Source organism: Mastomys coucha, unplaced genomic scaffold (genome assembly GCF_008632895.1).
Source record: "Mastomys coucha isolate ucsf_1 unplaced genomic scaffold, UCSF_Mcou_1 pScaffold3, whole genome shotgun sequence".
NCBI lineage: Eukaryota > Metazoa > Chordata > Mammalia > Rodentia > Muridae > Mastomys > Mastomys coucha.
Window position 1 is genome coordinate 28,133,065 of NW_022196909.1, and position 15,247 is coordinate 28,148,311.

Below are 15,247 nucleotides of genomic sequence, written 5' to 3' on the forward strand. Positions count from 1 at the left end.
CTTCTATACACAACAGGGTTTGAGCTCTTTCCTCAGAGTGCTAAATGGACAAACTGCCGCCACTTTCAGGGAGTGGACCCTGCTCTGCTCGTCCAGGATATTTCTTTTCATTCTGGGCTTCAGAGCCAAGGTTCCTGGGCACGAGAGTAAAGCCCTAATGCTAAAGTTGTCTGAGTGGACACAGTTTTGGAGTCCTGCCACCTGTCACATCCATGGGGTGGGCGTCCTGTTGAGTCACCGTGAACATGTGTCACATTTTCAAACCCAGCACTATCTCTTTCCATGTGCACACATCTTTACACATCATTCTTCTGGGCTTCCTTCTGGGCACCGCACTCCACATATGGTGAGTCTCACAAGTGCACCGTTTCTCACCAGTCCAGCAGATGAGCATGTGCTTCAACTGTGAAAGGAAATAGTATGAAGGGCTAAGAACATGGCTCAGTGGTTAGTGGCACTGGCCACTCTTGCAGGAGGCTAGGCGTCTAATTCCCAACACCTACATGGTGGCTCACAACCATCTGTAACTCCAGTTGCAGGGAATCCAACACCCTCTTTTGAAGTCTAGATACCAGGCACACATATGATGTACATACATACATGTAGGCAACACAAACACATATAGTTCTAAAAAAGAAACAGTGAAAAGAATAATGTAGTCAGGCGAGGCATACAGATCTGAAGTCAAGTCCATCCAGGGCTATATAATGAGTACTTGTCTTTAAAAACCCACCAAAATAAACAAGATGTACATATTTATTTTTATGTACGTGATTGTTTGGCCTGCCTGCATGCCTGTGTACTACATGTATCCTGGAGGCCAGAGGAGGGCACCAGATCTTTGGAACTGGAGTTGCAGGTGGCTGAGAGTTCCTGTGTGGATGCTAGGAACTGGACTTGGGTCCACTGCAGAGCAGTAAACACTCTTGGCTGCTGAGCCATCTCTCCGGCCCACAGCACACTTTTATGGTGGAAGCCTCTGTACAGTGTGAGACTGTTCTTAATGGTTTTAGGGTTCTCCTTCCTGCAGTTTATAGCCACACCGAGAGCCTGTACAGAAAGATGCTCAGAATGGCTCTTTGTGTTTCACAATTTGCAGTTAGCAATAGCGAAGAATAATATCATAAAGCTCCAAGAAGAAAACCATCAATTACGGAGTGAAAATGAGTTGATCTTAATGAGAACTCGGCAGCACCTGGAGGTGAGTCACCGCTACAGAGGACTGGGGTCCTGAGTCATGGAGGCTAAGTATGTGGGGTGACAGAGCCCAATGTGATGGTGTAACCTTTTTTTCTTCCTAGGTTACCAAAGTGGATGTAGAAACTGAGCTTCAAACATACAAGCATTCCCGGCAAGGTCTTGATGAGATGTATAACGATGCCAGAAGGCAGCTTCGAGATGAGTCGCAGCTCCGACAGGTAATTTAGCCTTTCAGTTACATTAGCAAAATTCTGGGGATAATTTAATCTCAGGCAGTACCATTCAGGTGCCTCAGCCTTAGTCTCTTGGAGGTGCAGTAGAATTTGATGCCCATAATGCACTTTGACTGTTTTTGCATTTATCCTATGTCTGCACACATGCCGTGTGTGGAGACCTCAGACATGTGTGGAGGTCAGAGGCTTAACTTGCCAGCTTCTGTTCTTCCTTCTATCATGTGGTTGTTTTGCCACAGGGATTGAACTATGTTCATCAGGCTTGGCGGTCAAGCTACCCACTGTTCTAGTCTTCTATGTTGCTGTGATAAAACACTGACTACTGAAGTCTACATACAGGAGAAAAGGGTTGGTCACAGTCCTTCACTGGGAGAAGGCAGGGCAAGAATATAAGTTTGGAGCCTAAAGCTTGTTGGCTCACCCAGAGGTGCTCAATTAGCTTTATTTATATAGCTCAGGCCCACATGCCCAGGGAACTGCACTGCACACAGTGGGCTGGGCCCTCCTCTATCAGTTAGCCATACAGACATTCCCCCCAGAAACACCACAGGTGATTCTAGGTTGCACCATAAAGCTAAATGTGGCGCCCATGGAGCTATGTTTCTTTAAAAAAACAACTCAATATTTTCTATGCTTTTTTTTTAAAGATTTATTTATTACATGTAAGTACTCTGTAGCTGTCTTCAGACACTCTAGAAGAGGGAGTCAGATTTCATTACGGGTGGTTGTGAGCCACCATGTGGTTGCTGGGATTTGAACTCAGGACCTTCGGAAGAGCAGTCAGTGCTCTTAATCACTGAGCCATCTCTCCAGCCCTCTATGCTTTTTTTTAAAATATTCTCTTTTGGAGGGGGGAGGTTACAAGGGAAGAGGGTGCATACTAGGGGAAAATGGGAAGATGAGTAGGACTGGCGTGCATGGTTTAAAAGTCACAACGAATCAAAAAGTTGGAGAAAAAAAAAAAACCTGGTCTTCATGATGCACAGCTTTAATCTCCAGGAGGCAGAGGCAGGAAGATTTTTATAAGTTTTGAGGCCAGCCTAGTCTACAAAGTGAGTTCTAGGGCTGTTACACAGAGAAACCCTGTCTTGAAAATCAAAACTAGGGGGTAGAGAGATGGCTCAGCGGTTAAGAGCACTGACTGCTCTTCTGAAGGTACTGAGTTCAAATCCCAGCAACCACATGGTGGCTCACAACTATCTGTAACAAGATCTGACACCCTCTTCTAGTGCATCTGAAGACAGCTACAGTGTACTTACATATAATAAATAAATCTTTTAAAAAAAAAACAAAACTAAACACCCACATCTCTCAGTATTTTTTTTTTTAATTTATTTTTTTGGTTTTTTGAAACAGGGTTTCTCTGTGTGGCCCTGGCTGTCCTGGAACTCACTCTATAGACCAGGCTGGCCTGGAACTCAGAAATCCACCTGCCTCTGCCTCCCAAGTGCTGGGATTAAAGGCGTGCGCCACCACTGCCTGTCTTCCCTCAGTATTTTTAAAACTGAGTTACAATCTGTGGTTGTTAATGTGAATGCAGACCACCATCACAGAAAATATAGAGCGAAATATATATTAGCAAAGTCATGTTAAAAACTTTAGCTTGCAGATGGTGAAACAACACAAAACAACACAAAAATACACACATACAATTTAATGAGGCAAAATGCACATACTCTTTTGCCTCGGCAAAGAGGAGGCTACTGCAGGCCTTTCAGTGCACACTTCCTGTCTTGACTTTAACCTTAGGAAACAACTTCCTCTAATTGTTTGGTTTCACAGTATGCTAGCTTGTTTTTGTTAACTTGACAAGAACTGGAGTCACCTGGAAGAGAACCTCAACTGAGGAAATAGCCCCATTGGATTGCTGTGGAAATAAGTCTGTGAGGCAATTTTTTTTTTTTTTAAAAATGATTGATGTGTGAGGGTGCAGCCCAGTGTGGGCTGTAGCATTCCAGGCAGGTGGCCCTGGGGATGTAAGAAGTAAGGCAGTCTGAGCAAGCCATGGGGAGCAAGCTGGCATTCCTCTATGGGTCCTGCTCCAATTCCTGCTTTTAACTGTAACCATAAGCCAAATAAATAAACCCTTTGTCTCCTAAAGTTACCTTTGTCTGGTGTTTTGTCACAGCAATAGAATGCAAACTAGGACAGATAAGATCTCACTATATAGTTCTAGCTGGTCGGGACCTTCTATGTAGACCAGGCTAGCTTCATTCAGCCCCAGTGATCCTCCTGCCCCTGCCTCCTGAGGAATGCTAGATTTAAGGCCCAGCCCTTGTTTATGAAACAGACCTCACTGTGTAGCCCAGGCTGGCCTTGAACTCAAAGTAGTCCTCCAGGCCCATTTTCTTCAGTGCTGGGACTAGGTGTGTGAACCACTGCACCAGGCGGGCTGATGTTGAACAACAGACTGAAATGGAACCGGAGTGGAGCAGTGCTCCCAGTCTTGTTATGGTGGCACATCTGATTTTGATAACCTGAAAACTGAAGACACTGTGAAATTGCAGGATGTGGAGAATGAGCTCTCAGTACAAGTTGGCATGAAGCACGAGATCGAGCTGGCCATGAAGTTGTTGGAGAAAGATATTCACGAGAAACAAGACACTCTCATAGGCCTTCGGCAGCAGCTGGAAGAAGTCAAAGCAATCAACATTGAGATGTATCAAAAGCTGCAGGTACACAATGTTCTTTGACTTCTTTTGGCATTGCTAGGAATCTAACTCGTGGCTTCATGCATGCTGGACAAACACTGTACCATTCTCTGAGCCACCTCCACCTTGATTTCTGTTTTATGAGATAGGGATTAGCCCTGGCTGGCCTGTAGCTCACTATGCGGACAAGGCTGGCCTCATAAACTGCCTCTGCCTCCCAAGTGCTGGAATCGTGTGCCATCACACCTGGGTCCTTTCTCCTTTGAGATAGTATTATTTCTCTACTCATTGTTGGGACAGGCTAATTAAGGTAATTTAAGGAAGGATTGATTTTGCCTCACAGTTTGAGGGATAGTCAGTCCTGCTGGGGAAGGCAGTGGTGGGAGTGCTTGGCAGTCCTAGCTACTGAAGCTGCTTGCGCACACATCGACAGACGGGGCACAGGAAGGGTGGCCAGGCTATCTGCCTTTGGTGACTCCTTTCTTTCAGCGCTGAGATTACAATCACATGCATACTAAGGTGCAAATGTGGAGGTTGGAGGATAATCTGTGGGAGTCAGCCCTTTCCTTCCACCACACGTTTTGGAAATGAAACTCATGAGGCATGGTGGCAAGTGCTTTACCGTCTGAGCCATCTCGCTGGCCTATTTTTCCCAACACAAGACTTAGTTGACTTGCAATTGTTACTGCAGGCAATAACTCATACATTTCAGCTACAAGCTGGGCAGTGGTGGCGCACGCCTTTAATCCCAGCGCTTGGGAAGCAGAGGCAGGCGAATTTCTGAGTTCAAGGCCAGCCTGGTCTACAGAGTGAGTTCCAGGACAGCCAGGGCTACACAGAGAAACCTTGTCTCGAAAAAACAAACAAAAAAACCATTTCAGCTACACAAAAAAAAAAAAACCCATGCCCCTCCCCCCCTTTTGCTCCCTCTCCTTTTTGTGCTGAGCTCCAACCCTAGGCTTCATCAGGTTAGGAACATCCTACCCACCCAGCCCCAAACCTACTTCCTTCTTCCTCTTTCCTCCCAATTTATAAACTTCACTATTTTTAAAAAATGTAGATTGTATGAATATGTACCACATGCATGCCTTGTATCCTTAGAGGTTCAAAGAGGGCATGGAATCCTCTGGAATGGGAGCTGAAGATGGTTGTCAGCCACCATGTGAATGCTGGGGACCAAGTTGAGGCCCTCTGCCAAAACATTGAGCCATCTCTCCAACCTTTTGAGTATTTTGTCTTTGAGACAGGGTCTCACTGTGTAGCCTTCAGTAGCCTAGAACTTACTTCTTAGACCAGCCTGGCCTTGAACTCTATGTGATCTGCCTGGTTTTCCCTCTGCAGTGCTGGAATTAAAGGCCTGTGCCCCGTGCTGTATATATATTTATTTGGTGTGTGTACCACAGTGCGCACACAAAGAGGTCAGAGCATACCTTGTGGAATGGGCAGTCTTCTTTCATCATATGGATCTTGAGGATCCAACTTTGATTTTTCCAGATTGGCAGCAAACACCTTTTATCCACTGAACAACCTTACTCTCCTGGTAGCCCTGCCTCTACCTCATTCAACTTAAATGTTTTAAAACGCAACCCTACCCCCACCCCCCACCCCCAGACAGGGTTTTTTTTCCCTGTGTAGCTCTCTCTGGCTGTCCCAGAACTCACTTTATAGACCAGGCTGGCCTCAAACTTTGCCTCCTGAGTGCTAGGATAAAAGCATGAGCCACCATGCCCGGCCTGTTACTTTTCAATTACATTGAAGTAGAGAGGTTTTTTGTTGTATTATTATGAGTGGGCATGTATGGAAGTCAAGAGGACAAGTTTCAAGAGTAACCCCTCCTTCCATCAGAATGCTTCCAGAAGTCCACTCCAAAGGTCAGCTTTGTGGATCTTCTGAGCCCCTCTCTGATGCATCCAGCATTTTGGTTATTTCTGAGAGGGACTGATCCAAGCTGGCCTCAGTCCCTCCCCCCATCCCCCCAATGTACTGAGGCTGCTGAGTGCTAGGATTCCAAGGCACATGGAACTATACTTGGCCTAATGTTTAGGTTTCAAAATCAAAACCTCCACAGCTGCTTTGTTTTTATAAATAGGGCTCTGAAGATGGCTTGAAAGAAAAGAATGAAATAATTGCCCGACTAGAAGAAAAGACCAATAAAATCACTACAGCCATGAGGCAGCTGGAGCAAAGGTAGGCCACTAACGTTGAGTCTCTCCTCCCTCTTCCTTCCTTCACCTCTGACCCCTGCCACAGAAGTTGTTAGGGGGACCTCACCGAGGGTCTGTGTCTGCCAAGGCCAAGCCAGGCTTTGTCTTTTTCTTTTTTTTTTTTTTGGCTGCTGCATGGACCCATGTTGCTTTATTTATGGCGACTCATTTGAAATTGCCTTTTTGGAGATAATTTAAAGGCACAATATCTGTAGTTTCTTGTCATTTCATCTGTGACATAAAACAAAGGCCTGGAAAAATGAAATGGGGCTCAGAGGGACTGCCCACTGAGAAGCTGTCCCACCCTCAACACTGGCCAGCTCCTCTCTGAAAGCAGTATACATTAACAGGGAGCTGCTTTCCCAAGCCAGCATCTCTGTCAGTGGAGCACTCTATCCTGCCTTTCATTTTACTGTTGGAAAACCTTCTGTACCCATTGCCCTGTCATGTTGAGTCAACATGTGTCACCATTGCTTTCTTTAAACCTACTTAGGAAAAACATAACTACTGATGCTTTATGACACAAATATTCTTTTATTGACATCCTCTTTCTTCTTTTTTCTTCTTTCTTTTTGTTGTTTTCTTTATCCCCACTTTTACATTTTGGACATCTTTATTACTGTTTCTTGTCTTTGATTTCTGTCCATTCCATTATGAAGTGACAACGACTTGTTAACTCAAACTAGGACAATTGCAGTGTCACTGGTGAAAAGTGCTAGCAGTGATCCTCAGGACCAGTACAAGCTGGTCAAAGACATCTCCTTCTGAAACGCACTTCGAGAGCAGAACCCATACTCACATTAAATGGAAAGCATTTCTGCTATCTCATGTGTACAGGCTGCAGGGACCCTCCAGGGCTGCTGTGAGACACGGCAGGTTGCACTTGCCGATTCCTCACACACACTCCTCAGCCTTGTGCACAAGGGCAGATCTGAGTCTCCCTCACCTTGGAGGATGGCACGATTTTCAAAGTTTTATCTTTTTAGCTACCTTTCGATGAAAGCTAGAAACCTTTGGTTTCAAGCTGTGTTGGCACAGATAAAACATACACACACCCACTGGCAAACTCTGCCAAATGGCTCCTGATTTTTAAGTTTTTAAAGTAGTTCTCATGCCAGGCTGGCCGTTGCCCTGGGCTTTAGCACCTCCATTTTCTAATCCTCCTGCCCTCGTGATAGCACAACTGCAGGCCTACCTCACTTACTTTACTTCCTGGAACTTAGAAGAGAGTCCAGCCCTACCGCCTTAATCCCTTCATTTCAGTGTAGACCTAGAGGTGACTGATTCCTCTCCTCTCCTCGGAGGTTTTTATACTCCAAGTGTGTGTTGCCTTACTTAGGGTGTTTGAGGCAAGATGTGAAGATGCAAGAGTTCTCTTGTGACTTCTTGTAAAGAGTTAATGTCCCTTGAGTTCTGGGAAATATTTTCTTATAAAATATTGAAGATAGACCTCAGAAATCTTCATGACCAAGGAAGGCAAGGAGTGTAGCTGAGCCTGGGGACAAACAGTGACTTAACAAATAAAAACAGGGAAACATGATACTGCAGGCTAATCTTTAAGATTGGCCGGGCAGTGGTGGCGCACGCCTTTAATCCCAGTGCTTGGGAGGCAGAGGCAAGCGGATTTCTGAGTTCGAGGCCAGCCTGGGCTACAGAGTGAGTTCCAGGACAGCCAGGGCTACACAGAGAAACCCTGTCTCAAAAAAAAAAACAAAGCAAAACAAACAACAACAAAAAGATTCAAGGTGAATTAAAATTGTATTTAGGGGTCTGGAGATGGCGCAGCAGTTAAGAGCATGTGTTCTTAGAGAGGACCTGGGCTTACTTCCCAGCACCTGTGTGGTGTGGCTTACAACTGTCTGTAGCTCCAGTTCCAAGGGATCTGACACCTGCTTCTGTCCTCTGTGGGCACCAAGCATTTATGTGGTGCATAGATATACATGCATAAATATAAAGTAAGTATCTTTAAAATTCTCTCTAGGGAATGCCAAGCACTAAATATTTTTGAATCTTAAAAATATACATATACACACATACATACACAGCTTCGCATAATTAAGCACCTGCACAGAGCTGATAGGAAGACTCCATTACGGAGAGTAGCTGTTGCTCTTTGCTGTTGGCCTTGTAGTGCACTTGATTCCTGGTACACACATCTTAGCGTCACATTCAACAGGTGTGTTCTGCACTTACTACAGACCCAAGCTCATGGCTTTGTAAAAAGGCAGTATCATACCTAGCCATATTTGAATTGAAATCATTATCCTCCAACAGTAAAAAAACTGTATTGCTTTGCATTAATTATGAACAAGAAATAAAGAAAATTTAAAGATAGTTTTCTGGGCATATTATATCTTATGTTGAAAAAAAAAAGCACGAAACAATTTCTGGACATTGTGTGGCTCTTTCACGTTTGAGTTTGTGAGTTCTTCCCCAAACTTTGTTTTCATTTAGAAATGTTTCTATTTCCCCATTTTTCTTTTGTCTTCTTCACCCTTTTACACCCTAGTTCTAGCCTCAGTTTTACCCAAAGTTGATTTGAATTACACCAGATTGCAGCAAGCAGAGAAGGCGCAAAAGGAAGCTGAAGATGAGGATGAGAAATATGCCCGAGAGTGTCTGAGCAAATCCGACAGTCTGCAGAAACAGATCTCGCAGAAGGAGCAGCAGCTGTGAGTGTTTGGTCTTGGAATCAAATTCTTGTACTAACATGGTCTCTGCTAGTCGGTACAAGTACCTAAAGGAGGTGTGTGGGATGCTTGTGATGGCTCAGTATGAAAACGCAGTTAGCAGCAAGCCTGAGGTTCAGTCTCCAGGCCCTATGTAGTGGATGGAGAGAAAATGACTCCTGCACATGTCCCAGTTCCTCACTAAATAAAACAATCGAGTTAAAGATAGTTCAGTCCCTAAGCATTGGTGAGGCCCTGGGTTCAAACTCCACACACAGAGGGGAGAGGAGGAGGGGAGGGAAGGAGAGAGAGAAAATGAAGTTGTATAGAATCTATTGACTTTTGGAGATAATGTCTCATACACCCCAGGAGGGTCTACATAACTCCCTTCATGAGGGAGGATGACTTTGAACCTTTGCATCCCTGCTTCAGCCTCTGAATGCTGGGATTACAGGTAAGTACCATCATGCCTGGCTTATGTAATGCTGGGAATCAAACCCCAGAGTTTATTTACACTACATAAGTACTCTTTCCACTGAGCTGCATTCTCAGCTCCTGTTTTCTAAGGTTTAAAAAATATTTTCACTTTTAATTACATGTAGGTGTGTATCTCTTAACTGCTGAGCCATCCCCTCCAGCCCATCTTCTTGGAATAACAGAGGCAGTGCATGGTCCCTGTGGAGGAGCCCTGGGGATCCCTGTAGAATAAGGACTGAAACCCTCCTGACCAGCTTTAAGCTGTTCTGGGCTACAGTGTAATTCATTGGTAGACTGTGTGCTTCTTAGTTTGTGCAAAGCCCCAAGTTCAATAAAATAAGGACGAAATAAGACTTTTCTTTGTATATGCAAACATATCGTCAATGCATGGTTTTACTCTATTTATTTAGTCTGTTAGTATGCATGTGCTGGAGTATGCATGTGAATGTTAGAGACCTACTTGTGAGAGCTGGTTTTCTCCTTGCCATGCGGGACTGTGGGAGCAAATAGAGGGTGTCAGACTTTTGGCAAGAGGAAAGGCTTTTTACCCACTAAGTCAACGTCTCCAAACAAAACAAGATCTGCCTGCCTCTGCCTTCTAAAACTAGGATTAAGGGTGTGTGACCTAATCTTGGGTCTTGGTTAATAGAGACACAGTCAAAAGGATCAGAAATTAAAGGTCATTTTTGGCTATGTAGCAAGTTTCTGGCCAGCCTGGGATATATGAGACCTTGTCTCAAGAAAATAAAATAGCTGGGCAGTGGTGGTGCACACTTTTAACCTCAGCACTCAGAGGTAGGCGGATTTCTGAGTTCAAGGCCAGCTTGATCTACAGAGTGAGTTCCAGGACAGCCAGGGCTACACAGAGAAACCCTGTCTCAAAAAAACAAACAAAAAAACAAAAAAATATAAAAGGGACTGGAGAGATGGCTCAGTGGCACAGTACTCCTCTTACAGATTGCCAGTTCAGTTTCAGTCCATAGCACCATACCAGGTGTCTCACTTCCACTTGTAATTAAAAAATAAGCCTTTAAACTGGGCACTGGTGGCTCATGCCTTTAATCCCAACACTCTGGAAGCAGAGGCCAGCAGATCTCTTGAGTTCGAGGCCAGCCAGGAATACAGAGAGAAACCTTGTCTTGAAAAAACAAAGAAATACCTTTAAAAAAATAATAAAAGAGCCAGGTATGGAAACACACATTTGTTTTGGTGGTGTTCTTGAGTTTTTCCATGTAGCTCTGGATGTCAGGGAACTCACTCTATAGACTAGGCTGGCCTTGAACTCAGAAATCCGCCTCCCTCTGCCTCCTGAGTGCTGAGGTTAAAAGTGTGCACCACCAGCATGGTCCTGCACACTTGCAGCGCTTAGGAGGTGGACAAAGAAAAACTAGGATTTGAAGGCTACACTTAGATACAGGAGACTCTGTCACACACTGAGCTTCTATGTTTGCCATTCAAGGGTGCAGCTGGAAACGGACTTGAAGATTGAGAAGGAATGGAGGCAGACTTTGCAAGAAGATCTTCAAAAGGAAAAAGATGTCCTATCTCATCTTAGACATGAAACCCAAAAAGTCATAAGTCTTAAAAAAGTAAATAGTGGTAAAACTTTAAATTTTGCATCTTGACAAATTGCTGGAGGCAGGATTTCATAGTATAGTCCAGACTATCTTTGAGCTCTATAACAAAATCTGGCCTTGAATTCACAGCAGTCCTGTCTGTGCCTCAGGAGTGCTGGGTGGGACTAAGGCATAAGCCACTGTGCCCACATAAACTGATAGTCTATATAAATAATTTGGGGGTGGAGGGGGTGGCTGTTAGTAAAGTGCCTGTAGGACCTGTAGTCTCAGTGCCAGGAGGCTTCCCTGGCACTGACCAGCCAGTCTAGCCTAATTTGTAAGCTCCAGGCCAGTACAACAACCAGGGTTATCTTCCAACCTCCACACAAATACGCATACCTCTCTTTTAAAACTAGATACTTTATCCCATTTACATGTATAAGCAGGACATCCTGGTCATCTTAGGAGTGTGAGTAAAGAGGCTGCACTGAGTAGGCTGGGGCTGGAGAGTCAGGAGGTGGAGGCTAGCTTAGACGAACATCCAGGACAGCTTGAGATAAGATTCCAGCTCACTCACGGTGGTTCACAACCATCTCTAACTCCAGCTGCAGGGTCTGATGCCCTTTTCTAACTTCTGGGCCTCAAGCATGCACATGGAAACACATACACACATACATACATGCAGGCAAGAACACTCACACATACAAATCTTTTTTAAAAAAGTGGAAAGTATCTGAAAATTCCTTATCCAAGCCTGACAGCATACTCCTGTAACGCCAGCACTTGGGAAGTAGAAGCACAGTCAGAACAAAGCTCAAAAATACTTAGAATTTCCTAATTAATGATGCATATGTAATTTGGAGGGTTTTTTTTAAAGTTATATTTTCTGTTTTCTATTGAAGGAGTTTCTTAACCTCCAGGATGAGAATCAGCAGTTGAAAAGAATTTATCACGAGCAAGAACAGGCTCTGCAAGAACTTGGCAGCAAACTCTGCGAGTAATTCCTCTCCTCCTTCAGCTAAGTGCCCACAAATGTGTGAGACACACACACACATACTAGATCAGTTGTGCAGAGGGTCACTTGAGTATGGGGACACTTTGAAGGGATTTTAGTAGTTCTATGCATTCCAGTAGACACTGACACTGAAGGGTTCCAATAAGTGAGAACAAAAACTATTGCTTGAGTTCTTCCGTGATAAAGAACCCAGAAACTTAATTTTCTCAAAAATGTCCAGGGCTATCAAGACTGTTGACAGAGCCAGGAAGTTTTTGTGCCTGCATGAGTCAAAGTTTACTATGATTCAGTGTGATCCTGTAGTAGAATGTTATTGGGATCCACAGTGAAAAGGAAGACAGACAAGGCTGGAAGGGAGACAGGAAGATCAGGAATTCAAGGCATTCTCCATTACACAAAGAATCAGGGCCAGCCTTTAAAAAAAAAAAAAAAAAAAGTAGAGGCTGGAGAGATGGCTCAGCAGTTATGAGCACTGGCTGCTCTTCAGAAGATCCCGAGTTCAATTTCCAGCAACCACATGGTGACTCACAACCACATGAGGTCTGGTGCCCTCTTTTGGCATGCAGAGGTGTATGTCAGATAGAGCACTCGTATACATAAAATAATTTTTTTTCTTGGTTTTTCGAGAAAATAAACAAATCTTAAAGTACTTGCTGCTCTTGCAGAGAACCCAAGTTAAATTTCTATCATCTACATGGTAGCTTACAACCATCTATGACTCCAGTTGTAGGGAATCTAGTGGCTTCTTTCTGACCTTTGGACATAATCCATGCATATGGTACATATACAAATATGCAGGCAAACATTCACATACATAAATAAGTCTTTAAAAAGAAAAGAATGGATGTGGGAAATGTCTAAGAAAACCATTTCAATTTTTTATTTTAGGAATAATTTTCCCTTGCTCTTTCTCTCCTTCTGAGAAATGATACTGGTATATTGTCTAGGCTGGTGTTAAATTCCTGGGCTCATGTGACTCGGTGTCAAAAAATAGGCTGGACTATGTGCCCTTAAAATCTAGCCATTTCAAGTATAATTAACAGTCACTCTGATGAGAAAATGAGAACATGTTTAGTATGATTTGACAAATGTTCAGTAACAACTAGTAGCCTCAAGACTTCAGGATCCTCTGCTGAGAAGAGAACTCTTGCAGATGATAGTCCATTGAAATGCAAGCTAGTTGGGTGTCACAGCCCTTATCAGTAATCTGACTTGAGGCCAGCCGGGGCTATGGAATTTCAGTGGTGTTTCAAAAATAAAGTAACATTTATACAAGTAGCCAAGAAGCTTTTGAAAATTTCAGTTGTAAATTGTTTCAACAAAAACCAAAATCAAGTTGTAGAAATCTCAGAACACTGATTTTTGTTTTAGGACATTTAGAAAAAAAAGTTAAGAAAATACAAAATATCCCTAGTCAGAGATTGTTAGGATCTAAAATTATATGCAATGAAAACATAATCTGTGAAATATTGGGTGTTCTGTATTTATAAGCATACTAACATTTGGACCCATTTGTAATGTTTTTAGATCTAAACTTAAAATAGACGATATAAAAGAAGCCAACAAAGCGTTACAGGTGAGTAAAACAGGTTTGTGAGTACAGCTAAAAGCTTTTTAGAGTTGGTAAACCTGGAATGTTTGGACATGGGGATTTTGGGGGCCTGTGGTTTGGTCCCACCATCAGAAAGGGCTGGTAGCACTGAGTGGGAGTGGGTGGGACTATCTCCATCCTTACACGTTAGCGTCTGTTAAAGGATGTCTAATGATCCTGGTGTAAATGACACTTTATATAGTGCTTTGACAGTGTGTTACTGAAAGAATCCTATGACCTGTCAATCAGTGTTGGCTTTCTACTCCTAATCTCCAGTTCATTTTTCCACCCCCGAAACAGGGTTTCTCTGTGTAGCCCTAGATATCTTTGAACTTTTTGTAGAGCACGCTGGCCTTGACCTTCCACAGATCTGTCTGCCTCTGTCTTCCACCATGCCTAACTCCATTTAATTTTTTAATCAAAATGTTACAGGATGCCAGGGAGGTGCACTAGAGGCGGGTGGATCTCTGTGTTTGAAGCTAACCTGGTCTGGTCTATAGAGCAAACTCCAGGCTACACAGAGAAACCATGTTTTGAAAAACAAAACCAACAAAAAACGTCATCCAAAAAGTCCTGGAACCTAGGTTATGTTATTACTGTAATACCAGTACTCCAAACTAGGTAAAAATTAGTCCTATAGAAACCAGAAAAAGGGGTTAGATTTGGAAATGGGATGCTGAGAATTGAACTTGGATCCTCTAGAAGAACAGCAGCACTCATAATGGCTGACCCACAGCCCTAGACCCCCATTCTAAAAAGATTCCAAACAATAAGTGTTTGCTTCCCTTGCCTTTAACCTGTTATGAAAACGGAGCTGCTTCCAGTTCTTCTGTTTCCTCTGTTGCTCTGTACCCAAAGGAACGTGTGATTCTTATCACTTTCCCCTTCTGTAGCGCAGGGAATGGAACTGAACAGGCCTGGCACATGCAGGGCAAACACGGTAACATGTTTTCTCACCTTGCATGGATGTGGTGGGACCTGTTTGCTCACTCATACTTTCTCTTCCTTACATGCCCTCAGTAAACTCTTGTCTAGACAGGGTCTCACTGTAACCCTGGCTGATCCTCTTGTCTCTTGAGTGCTGGAATTAAAGATATATGCCATCACACACCTGGCCTGAACTTTTCTCTATTCTTAGAGACAGCGTTTCCTTCCCTCCAGAGCCCTGAACCCAGAGATCCAGAAAAGTGCCACTGCCCCCCAGGCGCACCAGAAGCCAACTGCCTGTCAGTTATTTTATTTCCTGGTGTTTTACTTCAGTACCAGAATGTTATCATCACCTTTATCAACTGTCCCCTGAAGCAGCTAGGTTGCTCATTATTTTGTCTTCAACTCAGGTCCCCTGCCCACATCCAACCTAACTCTTAGGAGCTACTGCCGTCTTTCCTGTTATTCCTTCATTTTGAACAGAAGTAACCCCCTAAAAAATGGTGAAAATGAGTCACAGGAATTGTGCACATAGGAATGCCTTTTTGTTTTCATGCTTTTAAAATAAGGGCAGGTGTTACTAATTTGAACATTAACATTCATCTTTCCCTATTAGGGACTGGTCTGGCTAAAAGACAAAGATGCAACCCACTGTAAGCTTTGTGAGAAGGAATTTTCTCTCTCCAAAAGAAAGGTAAGAGGAGTGAAAGGGATTCCAAACATT

The 15,247-nt window shown here is 43.6% G+C and overlaps 1 protein-coding gene across 7 annotated transcripts in view; it reads left to right on the top strand.

The window, feature by feature from the left end:
• Nucleotides 1–15,247, top strand: part of Rufy2 (RUN and FYVE domain containing 2) — a 33,929-nt gene that overhangs the window by 16,472 nt on the left and 2,210 nt on the right. For 3 of the 7 annotated variants that reach the window (XM_031348646.1, XM_031348645.1, XM_031348647.1), the window contains exons 9-17: nt 1,100–1,201; nt 1,302–1,418; nt 3,941–4,108; nt 6,174–6,271; nt 8,841–8,960; nt 10,894–11,023; nt 11,893–11,987; nt 13,533–13,581; nt 15,140–15,217. In XM_031348646.1, the coding sequence (XP_031204506.1) occupies nt 1,100–1,201; nt 1,302–1,418; nt 3,941–4,108; nt 6,174–6,271; nt 8,841–8,960; nt 10,894–11,023; nt 11,893–11,987; nt 13,533–13,581; nt 15,140–15,217 (957 nt within the window). Of the gene's footprint in view, nt 1–1,099; nt 1,202–1,301; nt 1,419–3,940; nt 4,109–6,173; nt 6,272–6,947; nt 7,943–8,797; nt 8,961–9,559; nt 9,788–10,893; nt 11,024–11,892; nt 11,988–13,532; nt 13,582–15,139; nt 15,218–15,247 lie in introns of those variants that run through there. The other 4 variants (XR_004112561.1, XM_031348648.1, XM_031348649.1 and 1 more) reach the window with 4 other exon arrangements.